This window comes from Macrobrachium nipponense, chromosome 3, assembly GCF_015104395.2.
Source record: "Macrobrachium nipponense isolate FS-2020 chromosome 3, ASM1510439v2, whole genome shotgun sequence".
Taxonomy (NCBI): domain Eukaryota; kingdom Metazoa; phylum Arthropoda; class Malacostraca; order Decapoda; family Palaemonidae; genus Macrobrachium; species Macrobrachium nipponense.
This window is the reverse complement of record NC_087202.1, coordinates 74,721,235-74,738,416: the sequence shown is the minus strand read 5'-3', so window position 1 is coordinate 74,738,416 and position 17,182 is coordinate 74,721,235. Positions and strand designations below refer to the sequence as shown.

The 17,182-nt window shown below is 32.5% G+C and overlaps 1 protein-coding gene across 1 annotated transcript in view; it reads left to right on the top strand.

Moving 5' to 3' along the window:
* The window catches only part of LOC135221821 (GTPase-activating Rap/Ran-GAP domain-like protein 3), a 967,251-nt gene extending 952,822 nt beyond the window's left edge, over positions 1-14,429 (top strand). Inside the window, 7 exon segments of the mRNA XM_064259719.1 lie at positions 308-421; positions 1,624-1,720; positions 2,775-2,918; positions 3,816-3,896; positions 4,427-4,545; positions 5,922-6,051; positions 6,248-14,429. Of these exon segments, the coding sequence (XP_064115789.1) occupies positions 308-421; positions 1,624-1,720; positions 2,775-2,918; positions 3,816-3,896; positions 4,427-4,545; positions 5,922-6,051; positions 6,248-6,729 (1,167 nt within the window). The 3' untranslated portion in view covers positions 6,730-14,429.
* The last annotated feature ends 2,753 nt before the right edge of the window (positions 14,430-17,182 follow it).

The following is a 17,182-nucleotide window of genomic DNA, read 5'->3' as shown; positions in this document are numbered from 1 at the left end:
ATATATATATATAGGGGTATATAGAGAGAGAGAGAGAGAAAGTATTAGTCTATACGAGAGTGAATGAGCTGGTAGATAAGTTTCTTATTGAAGGGACAAGTGAGGTTGAAAGAGAACTTTCTCTAATCCATACTTTCTGAAGATAGGATAAAATTTAAATGCTCCTGTTGCCGTTCATTAATGTTAAATCTCGTACAGCAGTCAGAAGATCGAAGACTGTGTAAATTTCAGAGTCCAGCATTAAGATAACTTCACTGGTTTGAAAGTGTCACACATTGGATTATTTTCATCTCGGTTTTTCTTCCAGGTGGTCGCTGTAGGGAAGAAGTTGCTGGTACTCCAGTGGCGACACTCAGCAGCTTGGACTGCCTGGTGTCCCGCATCAGACACTGATACCGTTGATGGCTTCCAGTTTATACGAGTAAGTCTCCCCGCCCACTCACAGGTCAGAGTTCCTGCATATGGAAGGGGTGGGAAAACAAGGAAGAAAATTATTTATAAAATTCCGATGAGGATCATAAATAAAATTGAACAAATTAACTGGCAAGTAACTATATAGATAAATATGGTGTGACAACTGGGACTTAGGCCGAAATGTTTGCATTCCCTTCATTTATCAAGCTCTCAAGCTTAAGTCCCCATAGGGGGATAGTGCCATCAGCGTACCTCATGCAGTGCGCTGTAGGTTTACTACAGGTTCTTTGCAATATTCTTTCAACCCCTAGTTGCAAACCTTTTCATTCATTTTACTAGACCTTCGTTCATATTCTATTTCTTCCTTCTTACTTTTCACTCTCTGCAAACAATTGTTTCAATATAATTATTAGCGTTAAATAACCTCATAGTTCCCAGTGCTTGGCATTTGGCTTAAATTTTATATTCCATTTCCAGTTCCCAAGCTAAAGCCATTGAAGTTATACAAAACCATACATTACAAAATAGATCTATTATCATCAGTTGCTTAGTACCGTCTAAATCCATATTCTCTCTCTCTCTCTCTCTTCTCTCTCTCTCTCTCTCTCTCTCTCTCTCTCTCTCTCTCTCTCTCTCTCTCTCTCATTTGCCACTCTTCTAGTTTTATTATCTTTTTACCTTTTATTTTTTCCTTATTTTTTCTTTTTCTAGTGGGCTTCCACCAATTTCCATGTTCCTGTGTTAATTTTTATGAAATTTGTCGTATAAAATGTATGACAGCTCTTTGAAATATCAATAATTATCCATTGCTGTCATCAGTGTATCAGGATAGTAATTTATTCTTTGTGAAATCTCTGATGTACATTTCTAAGGCAGTTTGCAGTTTTCATTAAATAGTTAACTACATTACCTTTGAATGAAAAGTTCAATGTAATACTAGTTCAGTGTACAGTAGTGAGCTGATTTGCTTTTTACAACTGGATATCCAAGTGCACTGCATTTACAGTTCAGTAAGTCTTCACGTACAGTATTTCTAATAAACTGAAATTATTGTCAACATTACAAGAGTGTTAATGCAATTCTCTGTAGGAAAAAGTCTGGTATAGGCATATTTGTTACTTGAAGACAATGCACTACAAATTGATCATTTTCACATGGAATTTAATTGCTATTGGTCATTCATACCACTCTCTTTCACCTTGCAAACAGGAAATTTCAGTGTCCGAGGCACCTGTGTTGATTACTTTAGTTGATTCCCCGATGGTGTCGTCTGCAGGAGGGTTGAGTGATAATAAAATATGTATAGGTAAGCCATATGTTTATATTTTCACTTTTGGCCTTATTTATTCATACTAACACACATGTAAATCATCTGATTGTAAATGTACATGCTTGAGTGCACTTTTTGTTACCTATACACATATGACTTTTGTTATGTTTACAAATATTAATGTGCAAATATAATTTAATAATAATAATAATAATTTAAATTCGAATTCACTCCCATAAGAATAATGAACACCCAGGGGGAATAAAAAGTGATGAGTGCATCTGCCCCAGGCAGAATTCGAACCAATCTGAGTGGTCAAAAGGCAATAGTTTCATCATTATTTCCAAACCAAAGGTCCAGTTTTAATACAAGGCAGAGGCACTTAAAATTCACTTGGTGTGTAAGTTATTTTTAAGTTGTAATGAATTCAATATTAAAAGATATTTGTTGCTGACTTTTTCTGAACTTTTTGTATAGGTGCAGGCATTGCACATTTTGGCAATTTTCATGTAAAATAATTAGTCTGTGCCTTGTTATTGTTTTGCTTCTAATAATGAAAATTGTTTTATTCATATAAACTACGATAATAATGTCCTTTTGATAAATGAAAAGTAAATAAGATTAGTGAAATTGAAACTTACCTCAATACACTTGAGATTTGTTCAGGCTTATAATCAGTTACAGTCAGTAAGTATTGAGAATAGTGGTACTTTTAATAATTTCATACTTATGCAGCAAAATTTAAGCTTTTGAAACATTGGAAATCTCTTATTAATAATTACTGTACTTTATTAACTAACATCTGTTTTATGGGGCAAAAAACAGACCATTTAATGTTCCTTAAGATACATACTACAGTATATGTATACTTAACTTCAATATTGGCATATTTATGGATGAAACTCTTCAGATATTATAGTTAAATATGAATAAATAATTGTTACTAACCAACATACAAATATCTTTGGATAGTTAAAACATTTAGTACTGGCATATTTGTATCTCTCTGCCTTCTTTGTATGTGCTCACTGGTCTAGTTAATCTACTTAATAATAACAATAATAATAATAGTGATAATAATAATCCTCAGGTTACAAACACCAGTGGGATTTAGTGAGTGAGAGGACAGGGGAGGTCACTCGACTGCATCACGTAGAGGCCTCCAAGGTCAACCTTGTAGCTGCCCTTGATATTTATGAAGATGATGAAGCTGAACTATTACTTTGTTACAACAGTAAGAGTTTTTCTAATCTGTGTCAGTGATCTGTATCATTATCTCATGTTCAATTTTTCCCATTATTTCCCCATAAACACATCATGAAATTAGGACAATTTTCACCTTTTCATTTGGTGTTTAGTATGGGGCTGCTATATCCTAGAATAACACTGGGATGTACTGGCTGGGCGAAAGCTTTGGAAAGATGGTCTCAAGAAAAGGCAGGGATAGGATCATGGAATATATTTTACTCATTCTTGTTGATAGGATCATGGAATATATTTTACTCGTTCTTGTTAAGTAGGGAATCTTAATTAGCAATGCTCTAAGCATAACCAATAATCCTGATAGGCAAATAAACCATTGAAACCTTTTTTATTTTCAAGAAAGGATTTTTACTCTGTGTAGTTGAGTTATTCAGTCTATCAAACTGAAATTGAAGGTTTGACTTATAAAATGATCTTATGAATTGGAAGAATTGGGTGGCAAGTTTGGAGTGGCCCGCAGACATTGAACTTTTGATGTTATAACATACTATTTTTTATATCAAATGAGAAGTTCAGAATAAACAACTAACTATCAGTTTATGAATCTGGCCACTGGAAATTTATACCAAATTATGCTAATCAGGATCAAAAGAATTCCCTATATGTCTAAGTAGTGAAAGTCTATTTTTTAATGGAAAACCTGTAGAAATGCACAATAGAGTTTCAGATTATTAGTAGACTTACATTTTTCTCTCAATTGGAATAAATTTGGAATTTTCTTAGATCAGCTTTTGCTAAGAAAATTCACATTTAAATATACAGTAATTTGTTTGTGTGTTGAGACAAATAATACATACTATATATATTGAGTATGTATTTGGATATATGTAGCTACATATGTCTAATAAACATTCACTTTTTCTTTCAGATACCTGTCACTTCCAAAAGCTAACTGAAGAATGTTCGAATGAATTTGATTTTCAGTGGAATTCTGTGCCAGAAGCCATTGGTAATTGATACTTTTTCTTTCTTTGACATCCATGTGTACGCAAAATGAAAAGTATTCCTAGGAGGTAGGATTAGGCTTTAGAGGTTTTGACTTGTAATATTAACCAAAATTATGAAACTGCTAGAGATGATTATTTAGATTTAAGAATAGCAGAATTCCATGCACAGATAAAGGTGAATGGAATGAGTACATGTATTGAAATTATGCACAGATGTTAATAAACTTTAAAAAATTAGATCTATCAGTTTAATGAGTTGATGCCAGAACTTGTAGTGAAAGAATCAAATGGTTAACCAAAACTTCATAAGATGTTGGCTTTCAATGTGCTGGGATAATTTCTTACGAAATCGTTTATTCATGTTTTAAGTTATTTTTGTGATAATGCACAGGTGCAGTGTTGTAAAACTGAAATGACAATAACAATTAACTTACCAATGCTTAACCTTTATTTAATGAGTCTTAGTGATGAGTACGTTGACAGTTTTAAGTTTTTTTTATATATATATTTTCAAGTATTTTTTTCCTTCCAGTGTGTGCCTTCCCCTACATCCTTGCATTTACTCAGGATAGCATAGAGATCAGACTAATTATTAATGGCAACTTGGTACAGACAATGGTTATGCCTCGCCTTGCCTTCGTTACTTCCAAGGTAAGATAAATAATGTAGGTAGGTAATAATCTTCTAATGGAAATTTTTAAAGTTCAGAGTAAATGTTCAAGTACAGTTGGGTTTTTGTGTTTTGTAGAAAGTATTGAGAGAAGTTGAGAAGTGAACTATCATTCCAGTTACAGTATTTCACTCAAAATATTTATGGTGTTTTTTCTCAGATTTTATATAGTATAAATCTCAAGAGACTTCTTTTCAGCTTATTCCCTAATCAAGATTGCTGTTTATACCAAGCCTTTTCCAGATGTTTCTATTGTATATCCTCCTTTCATCCCTTCCTTTGTCTCATGTCTTCTCTCAGGCTGTCCTCTCCTTCATGTCATAGCACTTCCATTTCCTTGATCTTTCATGCAACATTTCACCCATTTCCCCTCCTTATCAGGTGTCTAGACCATCTCAGTTTTGACTCTTTATCATTCTTTGACACTTCAGTGTCCTTTACTGATCCCTTGATGTAGTATTTCTTAACCTCTCATTTTGCCCCTTCACTCATCCAGCTGAACATCCTCATTTCTACCATGTGTAACTTTTGTTCTCTTACCTTGAGTGGTGGCACTTCTAGCCCCCTACTACAAAGCAGGCCTTGCCACCACTTTATGTACATAGCTGTTGCAAAGTACGCCTAATTCCCTTCTACAATGTATTCTATCTGGCTTGAGCTTGATGGTTAACCTCTTTATCCATATCACCAAATGTATCTATTATGGAGCTTGGATATGTAAACATTAACATGATGTTCACTTCTTCCAACTTAATTGTGGCTTGCTGGTCATTATCATCCTATTGTGAAAGAATAAATTTATGAATATGTAATTTATTATCAGGTACAGATATATATTATCACAGCCTGTAAAGATTATAAAAGTTGTGATTTTGTAACATTGAATTTTCCGTAAATTTTGTTGTTTATCGAAATCTGAATTTCTACTCATTCAGTTTTAGTGATTCTCTTATTTACATGTTCTAAACCATCATGTGTCAAAGTACCTGCAAAGACTTTGTTTTAATTTAATTGTCCTTCTGAAAAAAATTTGAAATGCTATGATTATAGAGGATAATTTCAAGCAAAAGTTTAAGTCCAGTAAAACCATACTCAAGTAAATAAAATGGTAATCACTGTGTACGTAATGTATTTTGAAATGCCGGGCTGCAACATTTTGAAAAGCATAGTACTTGACATTCCCTTCAGTGCTCTGAGTCATTGGTTTCTGAGACTTTTGCTATCTAATATTAGTGTTAGAATTTTGAAGTGATTCTAAAAGCATTTTCTACGGTTTTCATTGTTCAATAAAACATTGTTCAGTTACATAAGAACTGATGATGAATATCACTGATATGACCATTTTACCATTTTGCAGAGTGACATATTCTTTGCCACTACTGCACCAGAGTTCTTTACCTTAAGAAGAGAAAGAGTAAGAGTAGACAGGTTGGAGAGAGACCCAAGTCTATCGCCTCCTCCATCACCGCACAACAAAGAATTAACAGGTATGACTATATACAATACAGTAACTGTACTGTGCTTTGGTATCATCTAAAAAGTATGTATGTTGTATCCTAGTTGCTTTTGCTCTGTATACCTTCCAGGAACATTCTTGTATAGAATACAAAATTAAAAATGCAAGTAGAAATCAAAGTAAAAATAAACTAAAACCACAATTTCACCTTGAAAATTTCTTTTCAGTATTAGACAAAGATGCTACAAAGCCTTTCCGAGTATACCGCATTCCATTCAGATGTCTCACGGGAGCCAGCACATGTGAACGTCGATGCCCAACGCCATCTACGCCCATGCACCCTCCTGTATTAGGTATGGAGGAAGATTGTATGGGATCTGGTGAAGGCAACAGTAATAGTAGTAACAATTGTAGTAACAGAGCAGGAATGCACCTTAGAGTAACCGACCAAAGATATGCAAGCAGATCTTGCACGGCTTCACCTACCCATCATCCAGCACCTCCTGGGCCTTTTTCAGGAAGCTCACCATCAGGCTCACCACCTGTTGGACCTTCAATGGGTTCTCCATCTCACCATTCCTACCAGAAGCCTAGAGACCGCACAAATTCCCTAACTGTAGATGCAGCTAGCAGTCTTCTTCACCATGGTCGACCTCATCTTCTCCATCACTATCAACACCATCATCACCACCATCCACCTGTTAAGTGAAAGCCCCTTTAGTTTCCCTGCATACTGCTAAACAATTAACCTTCACTTCTGTGTTTATGAGGGAACAAAAACAGTGACAAATGTTTGGGACCACCACCTATACTGATGCTGCCATGACATATTTTGTGACCCAATGGTCTCTTGCCAAAATTATGTTGATGATTCTTTCATCCTAAAACTAATGACCCACTGCATTGTGACAGCCATATAAGTGTCCCAGTCATAGTCATTTTGGTAAGCAGCTGACACAGGTTTTTCCTAGGAAAGCAAACAGTCATCACTTGAGATATGATTATTATCCTCTGCATAAATGCAGTACATAAGATGTAATGATAGCCAGCAACCCACTAAATCCTTCCATCATAAGAACAAACCCCCTACTTGACATATCCGACCATATGTGTACCCAGACAGATTTATTTCCATCTCAGCAGCCATGATCTTGAGCGCAAAGAATCCTAGTTTCTACCACACAGGGTACCAAGTAAACACCCCATCTCTGATATCAGATTGTGCTAGAACACTCCCACAACTCTTGAGAAATTACTTTCTGAAATATAATGTACATTTTCATTTTTCCTTTCCACCCAGTACTGTCCTAAGTTTGCTTTTCTCTTGTAGAACCACCAAATGAGTGTTTACCCTTCATCACTGATTCTTCCATTTATAAATCTTGATGCAATTCAGTACATTGCATTAATACATTAACATGACACATTCAGCTAACTAAAACACCCTAAAGAATCAAGCAGTGATAAGGGATTGGGTTTCATCCAATAAGTACTTTCATATGAAATTTATGGTGTAAATAGTTTATCGTGAGTACTGTATATTGCACTGACTTTTTTTTTTTTTTTGGAGCATTTTTGAAAATTCATACTTCAAAAGAAACAGATTAGGCATTCACTTTCATATCAGATTTTAGATTTTGGTAAACTTTAATTACGAGCGAAGCGAAGTAATCACTGGAAATGGGCTCATTTCAGGCGGCCCAACCTTGCCCGGCCCCAACGCTATTCAAATGCTATTATATCTCCAAAAGTATTGAAGAAAAAAATTCTTTCAACAGATAAAACTTAATTTCTTTAAATTTCATCCCATATAAGATTTATTTTTAAAATATCATAAATTCACACTTAAATGATGCTTCAGTTATTGCATTATAATTTTCTCAAAATTGATGATTTCACTACCAAAGTCAGTAGTTTTCTTGAATACTATGCTCAGTTAAACTATGTCTTCTCACCTCTGCTACAGAGAATCATTTCACATTGTATCGTTTGTCATATTATTAGCAGTTTGATGTTGGAAGACAATATGACATGCAATTAACAATAATGTTTATGTGACTGAGAGTTCTGAGATACTTAGATAATCTTTTGAGCATTTAACTTGAAGCTTTGCAAGTCATATCCATCTTGTTGTGATGCATTCAATTATTATACTTTTTTTGAGTTGTTTATATCAGTCAGTGGGATTATTTTTAATACTAGTCATGAGGTTAAGAAAATATGTACTATTTTTTTAAGGCAATGCTCAGTACGATCCACATAAACTTCCCAATGCTGTGATGATTCAACCATAAGACTTACTTAGTATCACATATTTACCATATGATTCACATCAACTTCAGAACTGCCTGTGATTCACATCTCTTCTACTTGCTGTCAGGTTTAGAACTTGTAACCATCTGTTTCATAGTTCACAAATTAAGGACAAATATCACGTCTATGATTCACATATCTCATCTTACTAAATTATTACTCATAACTTTACCTTGCCTCTGATTCACACATACTTTAATGATACACAGATACCTAGGTTTAACTAGGTTGATGTCTCGTTCTTTAACACTGTTTCATGAGCTTCCTTGTATATCATAACTGTTCTACACAGACAATGGTAGTTGGCAAAGTAAGCTGGACCAAAGTTGTTTTGGAGAGATAATTATGTAGCAAATGTTGTTTAGAGCAACACTGAGTGATGATCATATTGAGACTTAATTTTCACCTTGGAATTTTACAAGAAAACATACAAGTTGTCTTACACAGTTTAAAGCAATGAGTCACAGAAGGGGGCATGGCATTTAAAAAAAAATTAAACTGAAACCCTTCATGACAGCTTTTTTTTCATGAAAATGTGGCTAATGCAAATTAGAATATAATGGATATATCTGTAGACAGACAGAACAAAGCCCCACAAAGTTCCACTACATGGTGTGTTGAGATGAGGAATTTCTAAAGAAGTTTAAGTATATCCATTAGATTGCAGAATTTGTAACAACTGTATGGAAAAAGGAGAGCATTCCTTTGTTCGTAATCCAGCAAAGGCTGATATAGATAGAGGCCTGACCTTTTTCATAGATATTCAGTATTTTTTAAACAAAAAATTTATTTTCTCAAATAATCAGTCAATAGCTTTCCAGATTAATGTTTTTCATCCTTACATCATCTGTAAAATGAGAGAATAACCTCTTTCATAATCAGTGGTTTTTAAAATAAATTTTTACTTGCTAAAATTTTTATTTTGTTGTTTTGGTCATAAGCTACTTTTAACTCAAACTGCCCTCGCTTAAACGACTAGCCATAATACAGCCAATAATAAATTCTGTTGTAGCAAATAAATTTGAATTTTGCATGAGTCAAGCATTACACAAAAAAGCCAATTTAGCCAAAAAGGTCAGACTTGCTACTTTCATGAATTTGCTACAACAGCAAAATGGAAATTATTGACTTATTTCCCTATATACTGTACAGTACAATACAGTGCAGTATTACATTAATACAGTGCAATACACAAGTTAGAGTAATTTCAAATTAGCTGCTGGATGGATTTTATTCTGTATGTTTGTAGGTAAAATGAGGTACTCATTGTCAAAACAAAGCAAAGTAACAATTTTTTAAATAGGAAAAGCATTCAGTTTTGCAGCTTTGAACATCAGTAATTTTATTTTATGTGGTGTAAAGCTAAATTTTTAATGAAAGCTTAATAAAAGGCACTTTGTATGAAAAATAAACCAAATTTTGATTTTGAGGCATAGAAGCTTTTATTTTATTTTATATCAGTTAAAAATCTAGGGAAAAAAGTGCTGCAAAATATTGCAAATTTTGAATCATATTAACTTTCATATTAGCTGTATGTTTTAAGAAATTTGTTTCCCAAATGAGAGCTTATCAAAATATGTTCATCATATAATGAACAAAAAGATTTTTGTTAAAGAAAGATGAAATCAGTGAAATTTAAAAGCTACTTTAGATAAAATCTAGTTTTGCCAACTTTAAATAGCAGTCATTTTGTTACTTTTGATATTAGAAAGCCCCTTAAACTATGAAAATATATTTAAAGGTATGTACCTCTCATGAACTACTAAATTGACTTGGGTGAGATCAAACCTTTTTGAAGGTTAAAATATTTAGGACACCATGTCAGAGATTTTGCACACTGAAAAGTAATAACTTGTGTTAACATGGCAAATTTTCAATGGTAATCATTTCTGTTAATATTTGTTAGGAAACTAACTGGTTTCAAAATTATAGCTTGTTAAAGGAACTGTAATAAGGCAAACAAGTACATTTATAAAAATTCTATGGAGGCTTCAAGGCATTTCAAAAAGATGCATGAAAAATTATGCTGACTTATGCAATATTTTTATTATTCATGTTAGGAAGCTAATTCTTTTTTATAAATGATAGCTTATTAAATTATGCTGATGATAACAATAAATAGATTACACAAACTTAAAAACCTCTTGGAAGCGAAAAGTCATTTAAAAAATTATGCAGACTTCAGATGGCAGTTACTTTGTTATTTTCGAAATTAATAATACGTAGTACTAATAAACATGGGATAATCATTAAATAATAACTGTACTGAAGTAATTCATGTACTCAGCCAATGTAGAAGTTTAGCATTCTTCTTCATGTATTACTTTTCTGTTTTCAGCACGCATTTCCATCTTTCTCTCAACTTTAAAAGCAAACCTAGGCAGTTTCTATCTCTGAAAATTCTCTCTATCACATCCACTACTTGGTAGAGAACTAATTTACAATGTATAAAATATGTAAAAATGGTAAAAACTTAATTTTAGAGGAGAATCATAGCACAGTTCTAGGAAGAACAGACAAGAGGCAAAGAGAGAAAATAAGGGGATGTGATTTTATGAAATTTAGACTGTCAAGCCAAGCACTGTGGTACTTTTAGCCATTCAGCACTTAAGACTGTAGAAAGAGGGAGTTGTAGTGGTTGGACAGCAAGAGAAAAAGATTCAGAAAATAAAGGAGATGAAGCACAAGGATCTAAAGTTTGAAGTGGGATAAAACTTCAAAGTAACACTGAGAAGTAATAGTTATATAGGTTGAAAAACTAAGATTGAAGAAAGGGAGCAGGGACGGAAGTAAAGTCAAGTGCACTGACTCTACTACCCCCCTACAGGGCAGAGCAAGGGTAGAAGGCAAGTGTTTTCTAAACATACTGCCCTATGATTGGCTACATGCACAGGAAAACTTGGTGAGCAATGGCTTGGCCTTCAATACCCCCTTGTATCTTATCCTCACATCCATGCTGTGGGAGGTGGCTTGTGCTTTGATTTACTTCCTTGGATTATATACATGAGATATTTTTTGCAAGGATTTTAGGGATTTTTTTTCTACTTTACTTGCAGTCAGTATCTAAAGTAAGCAGGTTTGAGTCTGTTAAGAGGAAGAATTAAAATAACATAAACCACCTGGGATGATGCTTTGCTTTGTTTTGCATCTGAGTTCTTCAGATGATCTACAATATTTTAATGGTTGTGTATATAAGAAAATTTCTAAAGTAATTCCCCACCTAATGGGAAAAGTATGTAGGTTTTCTGCAACTAATGGAAAACAAAGCCATACATAGATACTAATATAAAATGGCATTCATAGCTTAAGCAGGCTTTGCACTGTACTTAGGAGTTGATAAGATTCAAGTGTTCAAAATGCCCTGTTACTAGAGATATATATGGCAAAGAATATTGCAGTCAAGGTAGTTCTTTGTTTTGCTTTTTTTCAGTTCTCAAGTTATTTTTAAACTTTGAAGACTGAGAGAAAAAAGCTCCAGATGTGTTGTTTTTGACTGGTATTAGGAAGCCTTACTTGTGATTTATATACTATACAATAAAATTTACAAATTAAAAATAACACAAATATCCATACAAGATAAAGAAATAGAAAGCATTTCCTTAGACAATTTGATCAATTTAATAGGCTACCAAGCTGGTAGTGTTTAAATACAGTATGTGAGTACCAAGCAAAATGGGAAGTTTAGACAAATATTTCCATGTATATTTTACATTTCATTAATCAGTATAATCAGTTAATATGAATGGCAGATTAGATAAAACAATATGGTTCCATATCTTGAAAAACAACCCACAGATTTTGTTACACTGTGCATTGAAATCTGTCAACACAATTGTGGATCCCTTAAACTGAGAACAGTTTTAGTATTTGAAGTTAAGAGTTACCTAGTTGGCAAGGCTGAATAAGCATATATAATCTTATTCTTTTTAAATGTCAAACAGTGTCTGTGATTCCTTTTTTAAGATTAACTGTCCTGTCTGTGATTCAAATATACAATTGAGATTCAGTATCTTCTCTGATTCACAATATGCATCCAAGATTCACAGTTTTTCTTGCAAGTCACAGAATTATCTAGACTTCCCGCTCTTCATGCACTTCACAGTATACATCTTAGCATACTCATTTTATGATACTAAAATAATTATGTAATATTGCACTTTTGCATTATTTACCCTAATTTCTTTCTAAACAACTCAACCTTTACATTTGTTTAGTCCTAACAGTCATTTCCATCATTATAGTATTCTTATACTATCTTACCACCATTGACACCATGAGGAATACTATGAACATCTAATTTTTGTCTTCCTTTTAGCAGTTCTTATAGAGTTTGTTCCCCAATATGAAATAAAACAGATTATAATGCTTTTGAGTGTCTATATTCTGTCTTTGATAATTCTAGTCTCATGATTTTATGATCACCATCATTCAGAGATGTGATTTTTATATCAGAACAGTATTAGATCTAGGTAGATATCTCCTGAAGATCACCTAACATGACTTGGGTGAGAGGATGTAGTGGTAATGATTTTATGAATCTCATATATACATGTATCAATATACTACATAGGTTTATGAATATATTATACACTGTAATATACGTATTGGTATATGATGTATGAATATAAACTCTCAAGATATTTATATAGAACTTCATCTTTGCTAAATATTCCAAACCTGATAGATTCCATTGAACAAAGTCTAAAAGTGTATGAAAGAGATAGAACAGAATTTTATTATATAGATTTGATAATATCAAAGTATTGCATATTTCCAGTCTACATATAAATAGAATCTAACATTAAACATATTTTTCTATTGTTCATATTAATTATTATCTAACCTAGAGTTAATGATATTTAATTTTTTATTAACAATGAAAATTTTCCATTAGATTGGAGTGGATAAGAAGGTTGTGGAACAGCACCATTCCAACTGGATTTGGGTTCAGTACTTGCACCCTTTTCCTTGTTGCTGGCGGATAGTGCAGGAAATGCATGATTTCACAAAATTTTCATTTTGAATATTGTCAACATAAGTACATTATCTTAGAATATTCTATCTTTTATTGTGGAAAACCAACATTTTATAGAGCATCAATCAGTGGTTTGGTTGAACAGTATTTTTTTGCATACAGTAATACAAAGTTTATAAGAAAATTATGTTGACACATTTCATTATTCATATATTACACAGCATACGTTGATGCTGGAGTAGGAGGTTTTTGATTGGTGAAAGGAATGACAAGCTATATGGAATTGCAACTTCCCAGCTGTGTTATAGAAAAATTCATAAATACTTGAAATTTACATCCTCATTAAATTTTTTAAGTTATGCAAAATTTCAAGAATGTGCTGGAGTAGAGCAAAGACTTCTGCAATGTAAAGAGATTATTGAAAAAGCCATACCACAAATCTGCTAACACCTTAGATTTTTATGGCATATCAAAAAAGTCCAGGCTAGCATATATAAATAACAAACTTGAATTAGAAATGTTGTGGTGCACCGTCCTTTATACCAGTATGTTACAATAATGATTTATGTACAACAGTTGTGTACTGAAAAAAATATCATTCAACATCAAAAGAAGATGCAGTACAGTATTTATAACGTGTGGTGCAATAAAAATAAAAATATAGCCAGTGCTACCTTAGAAAAGAATATAATCCATCAGTTTTTAACATTATTGTGGTTCCATAGCACTTCATTATCCATAATAACATCATCATTCACAGTTCATTAACTTCTTGCCATTAAGTCTATTTATTTCTAGCTTTCATGGATGTGGTCACTTTTACAGGACATGTAACAATCACACAAACTAATTCAGTAATTAATGCATGGGTCTATGGGCTTATTAAATCATGGAGTGTTGTACACATTTATAGCAAAAGTAAAGTTTGCTCATTTAATCTTTCTAGTGCATGTCATTATGACTCTCATCACAATTACACTTATACAATGCAGTTTTTACTATACTTATAGCATTTTATTATCATTTAATGATTTGTTTTCTCTTACTACTTTCGTTGCTAAAATACCTTACTTAATTTATTTTGTTCATATTTCTTGGAAACATTAAACTATTAATGCAGATTGAGTGGTCTTATGTTAATTCTAAATTGTATATGTAGTATATTTGATATTTTGTAAATTTTATTAAGTAAGATTGTATCTTGATGGCTGAAAAAGTGCTACAGATTCAGTTAAATTTTAGAACCCCCATAGAAAATGCTGTTTAAATTATTTTAATATTAATGCAAGTGTTTATACTTTAGGGAAATTTAAGATGCAGTACTAATGCAGATTAAATCCGGGAATGACTGTGCTATCAGTAATAGGATATATTGCTCTATAGATTAACATATGTTCTCAGTGAAGAAAATTTGATATCAAGCAACAGCTCTTCCATGGCAATTGCATCCAGGAAGCTGAGACATAAAATGGGCTATTATATTAGATATTAGAGTACATATTATTGTCTTGAGTTACTTGCATAGTATTTGAATGAAAATCTTACATTGGAGTTTTGACAGTTATGACCTAAATACAGAAATGACCATGGTTGGCAGTTTTGCAGAAATTCCACTTGCAAGCAGATTATACATTTGACTCTCTCTTAGCTGTCTCTTACATTTAAATTTAAACTGAGTAACAATAGCACATGCAGTACTTGTAGGGAAGTACAGGTATTTTATTGTGTCTTCTGTGGAAGATAACACATTACATCACCAAACAGTATTAACTAGTATATGTATACAGTGTATATAAATCATTTTACGGATAAATGCCTGTTATTTCAATATGCAGTGCAAATTTGTACTTCCCCTTCCCCTCTGCCTTATCTGCTATACTTATAAGGATTATGTGAATGTATTAAATACACAGTCACCTGAACTAATGAGCTTTACCTTACTTTTTATCTTATTAAATAACCTGTAACTTAGTCATTGCTGATAAATATCACTTAAAATATGGTTTTGTAAACTGCTTTTATTGTCTTGCCTTCCTCCAACCAAAAGAAATGAGTCCATTTAGCAGGCAGTACCTCATGCAGTGAGGTATTATTCTCTCTTTAATGTCTTGGACACTTTAAAAAATTATGCTTTAAATTATTAGAAGTAAAAAAATTGCCTTGTGTATTACTTTCTGATTTTGTACACTACTTTCACTGTAGAAATATGATTGTATTCAAGCAAAGGTCACTTGTAAATTTAGTTTTGCATGGCAAAGGTGGGCTTGTATGCATTTACATATATACAATATTTCTACTACAGGACTAATCTCCAATTCTTATTAAATGTTTCCAAGTTACCAGAATAGTGACCTGTGTGATTAGTGTAACTCGACTGTAATCAATCATATTTCCATGTTGTGATTTATGTTTATTCTCATCTTTGGTATTCTCACCCTATGAGGTGAAATAGAGGGTCAAAATATGTATATTTCTACTGTAGAAATATTCATAAAAATCCAGTTAACCAAGGTAATGATACAGTTTTCCTTGTCCATCTGTGTCAATAGGATAAAATATATAATGTACTGCAGTTGAGATCATTACATACTTTCAAATACATGAGACATTTTATCATCCATATCAATTCAAACATATCAGAATTATTCTGTAATTACCATTCTTTTATCAATTTCTGCCTTGTACTATATATTTTCAGTACAATTTAGAATGTATTATATATGTATTTATTTATTGATTGTTACTTGCATAATTTTTTTCCTTCATATTGCTTTACAGATTTCATAGATCCTTTGTAATCAGTGCTTTTATTTTTAATGCATACAATGCACTGTCTTAAATCTCAACTGCAGTATTCCAGTGGAAGTCTTTCTCTTCACATACTTTTGTACAGCTATGTAAATATTTTTTATGGTAGATTTGACATTAGACAAGATTTGAACCCCAGTATGTATGGAATTTCGAATTTCTACTGTTAGAAATGTTTAGGTGGGCTCTATTGTTTTTTAAGAAATAATACTAGTCATTTATGAAAGCATTTCTAGTGTCAGTAACTAAAACACAGATCTGAACTGGAAATCATTCATACAAACTTTGATTATATAAAGGAATCATTTAATGAGAAGGGGAACAAATAAATACAAGTGTTTTGGAGAGTTGATGTAATTTAAAAAGGATTACATCATAGATTGTTAAAGTTTCCACTATAATGTTTTTTGATGAAAGGAAACTTTGCAAATAAATTGTAACATCATGCTACAATTTAAGGATTTTCAGAAAAAAAAAGTTTTCCTGTCAACATTTTATTTTATATCCTGGGAATTTTTTACAAGTTGACATGATAAAGATTGAGTTCAAAGACTGGCATCTCTGTTTGAACAGTAGCTTTATGAAGAAGTGCTTGAAGATACACAATATGTAATGAACTTAACATAGATAATTTTGTTTCCCAAGTATAGTTTCAGGAATAAATAAACTGCTTTCACTGTAAATCTGGAAGAGGATGTCTGAACTATGAAATATTTAGCTATTATAGTATATATGTGAACCCATTATAATCCTTAATGTTAGCTAACATTAAGTTTCATTGACAGCAGATAAGAGAAACTGATACCAGCAAATCCACATTAGTACAAGCAATTTTGCTTGTGTTATGGCTGTAAAAGCATGACAGTATTAATTCATAGCATATCATTTCTTAAATGAAAACCTTAACCTTTTGTTAGACTGATGGTACTGTACCAACATTTAATTATATGGCAATGGTCTTCCAGATGTTCTTGATTTAATGTAAAATTTTACCATATAGTAAGTAAAGACCAGTATTTTTAAAACATTAAGGAAGCCACACATTACTTGATAAATTACAGCAAGT